This window comes from Vombatus ursinus, unplaced genomic scaffold, assembly GCF_900497805.2.
Source record: "Vombatus ursinus unplaced genomic scaffold, bare-nosed wombat genome assembly UNPS02014812.1, whole genome shotgun sequence".
Classification (NCBI taxonomy): Eukaryota; Metazoa; Chordata; class Mammalia; order Diprotodontia; family Vombatidae; genus Vombatus; species Vombatus ursinus.
The window spans coordinates 79,832,155-79,836,287 of NW_020954590.1; the positions used below are offsets into that span (position 1 = coordinate 79,832,155).

The 4,133-nt window shown below is 46.7% G+C and overlaps 1 protein-coding gene across 4 annotated transcripts in view; it reads right to left on the reverse strand.

The window, feature by feature from the left end:
- LOC114054070 (protein FAN) overlaps positions 1-3,881 on the reverse strand; it is a 66,574-nt gene extending 62,693 nt beyond the window's left edge. For 2 of the 4 annotated variants that reach the window (XM_027877155.1, XM_027877153.1), the window contains exon 1: positions 3,686-3,873. In XM_027877155.1, the coding sequence (XP_027732956.1) occupies positions 3,686-3,744 (59 nt within the window). In that variant the 5' untranslated portion in view covers positions 3,745-3,873. Of the gene's footprint in view, positions 1-3,685 lie in introns of all 4 variants that reach the window. The other 2 variants (XM_027877154.1, XM_027877156.1) reach the window with 2 other exon arrangements.
- Positions 3,882-4,133: the final 252 nt, after the last annotated feature.

Here is a 4,133-nt window from a genome sequence, read left to right on the forward strand (position 1 = left end):
ACACACACACACACACACACACACACACACACACACACACACACGAAATATCCCTATTTGGACAAGTTATTTTTTTCCACAGGAGAAGGAAAGTCAAAATGAGTCTTGAACAGAAGGAATTAAAAACAACAATAACAATTTTTTTTTGAGAATTGAATGAATCAGTAGACGAAGCAAATACATTAGGGTCAAAAACTGAGATATAGCACCCAGTCTCTGTTCCTACATGGCTGTTTGACTCAGGCAAGTAATCTGAACCTTTGCATTAAAGTGAGAATAACAACACTGACACCTTACAAGGATGTTAGGTTGCCAGTGATAATTAATGGCTGCACAGTTGCACAATACTTTTAATGTATCAAATGCTCCAAAAAAGCATTAATAATGACATGTATAAGAAATGGACTTGGATCAAAGACATTTTGCACAATAACTAGCTATGTGACCGTGGGCAAATCATTTACCATCTCTGAGCCTCAGTTTCCTCATTTATATAATAGAGATAACACAACTTGTCCCACATAGTGAGGGAAAAAAACTTCACATACAATGATCTCATTTGATATAAACATCTGTTATTATTATTATTGTTATTAGGTTTCAAAAAGAGAACTGAGTTCAGAGAAAGTACAGGTAAAAGGATGTCATGGACTAGACTACTCCAAGGTAAGCAAACTCAAAAGGAAAGTGCTCGAAAGTGAAATTCTGAAGACATAAAGAGTCTAGAACATAAACAATTTAAGGACAAGGACTATTTACTCTTTCTTTTCCTTTGGCACACCTGGCACACTCATTTACACATAAATGTTTTGGTGAGTTGTTCAATTCAATTTTGGCCTAAGCTGATACTGCTGGAGAAAGGGATTGCCAGACATTTGTGGTCCCAGGCTCCCATGAAATATTTGAGGTAGAGTGCACATAATCTGTAATTCTACTCTCTTCTGTAAGGAACTTTCTGCCTTCGTGCAAACTTCCCAAACACAGAAAGAAAAGAGATCCTTAGCCTTGCATTTTACCATGGAAGAATGAGAAAGTGAAAACAAACAAACACAAGGGTACAGGGTAGTAAAATAATCTCATGTTATTTTCTCACCTACGTGTCTCTGTCACCTACTGATCCTCAGTAATTCTACTTATCTTCCATCAATCCCTAATAAGATTTCCTATAGCTATTCTTCTAAATCTTTTCCACTCCCCTAAAAATTTTCAACTCCCAACCTCACTCTCAATTGGTGTGACCACTTCTATTTTAGTGAAATGTTTGCTTTCCTGAGGTCATTGGCATAAGGTGCCTCAACTCCCTTCCTCCATATTGCTAACTCTTACTCTTATTCTTAAGGGGATTTAAAATCTATAAAATGCTTTTCTTCCAATAACCCTGTTAGCTCATTCTACACGAGGAAATTAAGACTAAGAGGCTACTACTGGTTCTGTGCTGTGCTTGGGTCTCTGCAGTGTTGGGGGGGGTAGGAGAGAGAACCTGCCCCTTGACCTGGATGCCTCATGTATACACTTCTGGGTATTTTCCTACTTCTCTGATTTCTTCTCCTGTTTTGTTATTTTTATTTATTTATTTTTTTAGCTCCTCTTTCTGACTCCTTAATGTAGAGTTGTTCCACAAGGCTCCACAAAGTCTCTTGCCTTTAACCCCTTTCTCTTCTCAAATGCAATAATATATGTAAAGAATTCTGCAAACTTTAAAACTGTATATAAATGCCAGTTATTATTATTATCATTCTTTACTCTTCTACTGTCTTCCTTGAGGATTTCATCTTCTCCTACAGCTTCAACTACCTATGCACATGCTGTCCAAATTTAGACCTTCAACCCAAACCACCCTCTTGGATTCTCAAACAGCATTTCCAACTGCCTATACCACCTACGTGTCCAAACTGAAATCATTATCTTCTATCTTCTAGACTATTTTGTTTGGTGATGTCATCAGCTCCCATAGATTCAAGCATCATCTCAATGCAGATGATTCTCAGATCTATTTATCCAATCCGAAGCTTTCTCCTAACCTTCAGTCTCACATCTTTCTTCTGTCATCTTTGCAACTGCCAATTCTATATCTTAAATTCAACATCTAAAACTTCCAAAATCATTAATTTTCCCCTCAAATCCTCCCCTTTTCCTAAATTCCCTATGAGGGCATCATCACCCTTCTAGTCACAATCCTAGGCTCACAACCTAGATATCATCTCTCACCCCATCCCCTACCCCATATCCAGTCAGTTGCCATGTCCTGCTGATTTTCTCTCCACAAGATTTCTCATATACTTCTATTTCCTCTTCTGACACTGCCACCACCCCGGTATCTCACCATCTCACACCAGAAGCACTGCAATTGACTGCTGGTTAGTTTCACTACCTCAAGTCTTATCCACTCCAGTCCATTCTCCACCCAGTTGTCAACTAATTTTCATAAGGTTCAGATCTGACCACGTCACCATGCAATTCAATCTCCAACGGCTTCTTATTACCTCCGGGATCAAATGAAAAACTCTGGCTTTTAAAGCCCTTCATAATTTGGACCATTCCTACTTTCCCAGTCTTCTTACACCTTAATTCCCCCAACATATTCTTCACCCAGTGACAATGACCTTACTGTTTCTTGAACACAGAACACCCCATCTCCCTACTCCAGACTGTACCCCAACTTTCTCCCTAATAATTCACCTTCCTTCCCTAGCTTCTTTCAAGTCTCAGCTAATGTTCCACTTTCTGCCAGAAGCCCCTCTCAGTCCTTCTTTGATTTTGGTGCCTTACTTATGACACTACCTCCAATTTATCCTGGATCTATCTTGTTTGTATGCACCTGTTTCCATGTTATCGCCCTATTAGACTGTGAGTTAACTGATCAGACATTTTTTTCCCCTGTTTTTTGGCCTTTCATGTTATCCCAACACTTAGCACAATGCCTGGCATATATTAGCCAGTAGTAAACCTTTGTTGACTTGACTTGCATGAGAGCTAGATTTGGAGCGAGAGGTTTGGGGTTCCAATTCCATACTGGTCTCTGATCCTGGGGCATATCACTTCACCCCTCTGGGAACCATTTCTAAAATGAGGGAAATGGATGAGAAAACTTCCAAGGTCCCTCCTGGCTCTAAATCTAGGGTCCTATCACCTCCCTGGAGCATGTCAAGGCTCTGCTCTGCGGTTAGAAGAACGATTCGGAGCTGCGTCCAGCCCACTCCCTGAGGCCCTTGACCCCTGCTGGGCCCTTCCCAAGGGCACTGCCCCCAGGGCAAAGGGCAGCTTTGAACAGAGAAGCAAATATCTCCAAATTTTTAAAAAATCACCCTCCAAACTCTGACCCGCTCGCCGGCACTCGCAGGCATCCCTGCGGGTCCTGGACCATTCATTTAGTGAGGGGGGAGGAAAGGCCAGGAGGGCATCAGGGGAGAGGCTCGGCCTCCAGGTGTGGGGGCAGGTGCGCCTCGCGGGAAGGAGGTCTCCGTCCTCGCCCTCCCGGGCGAGGCCAGCCGGGTTCCGGGGGTGGGGGGGAAGGAGGGCGGTCCTGGGGGAGGGGGCAGCCAGAGAGCGAACCCCACCTCCGCCTCTCTTCCGGGTTCCGGGGCCGCGTGCAGGCCGCCGGGCAGACGGGTCACGCCGGGCCCTTCTCGGCCCCCCGCCCCGGCCTCCGGCCCCGGTCCCCCCCTGCCCCCGGAAGGTCACCCACCGCTCTTTGGAGTAAAACTGCAGCTGCTGCTCCCGCTGCTTCTTGCGGATGAAAGCCATGGTCGTTTAGGCTCGGGGCCCCCTCGAAGAGCCCGGGAGCGACGGGAGCCCAGCACAAGCAGATTCCGCAAGCCGCCCTCCCGCGGAGGGCGTGCGGACCCGGGAGGGAGAAGAAGGTGGGGCTTGTAACTCCCTCCCGCTTCCTCCCCCCTCCCTCCCCGGACGCCTTGGGTCGCGCTGGCTCGCGCCCCGCCCTCGCAGCCCGCAGGCGCGCACGCGCGCAGGCTCGGGCACCCTTTCTTTGCTCGGCTCAGTCCAGGCTCGAGCCGGGTGGGGGGGGGCGGTCCTCGGCGGGAGGCTGCCCGAGCGCCCCTTTGTGCGCGTGCGTGAGGCAGCGAGGGCGCGAGGCTCTCACCACTTACCTCGGGGAGGAATGGAGGGGGAGGGGA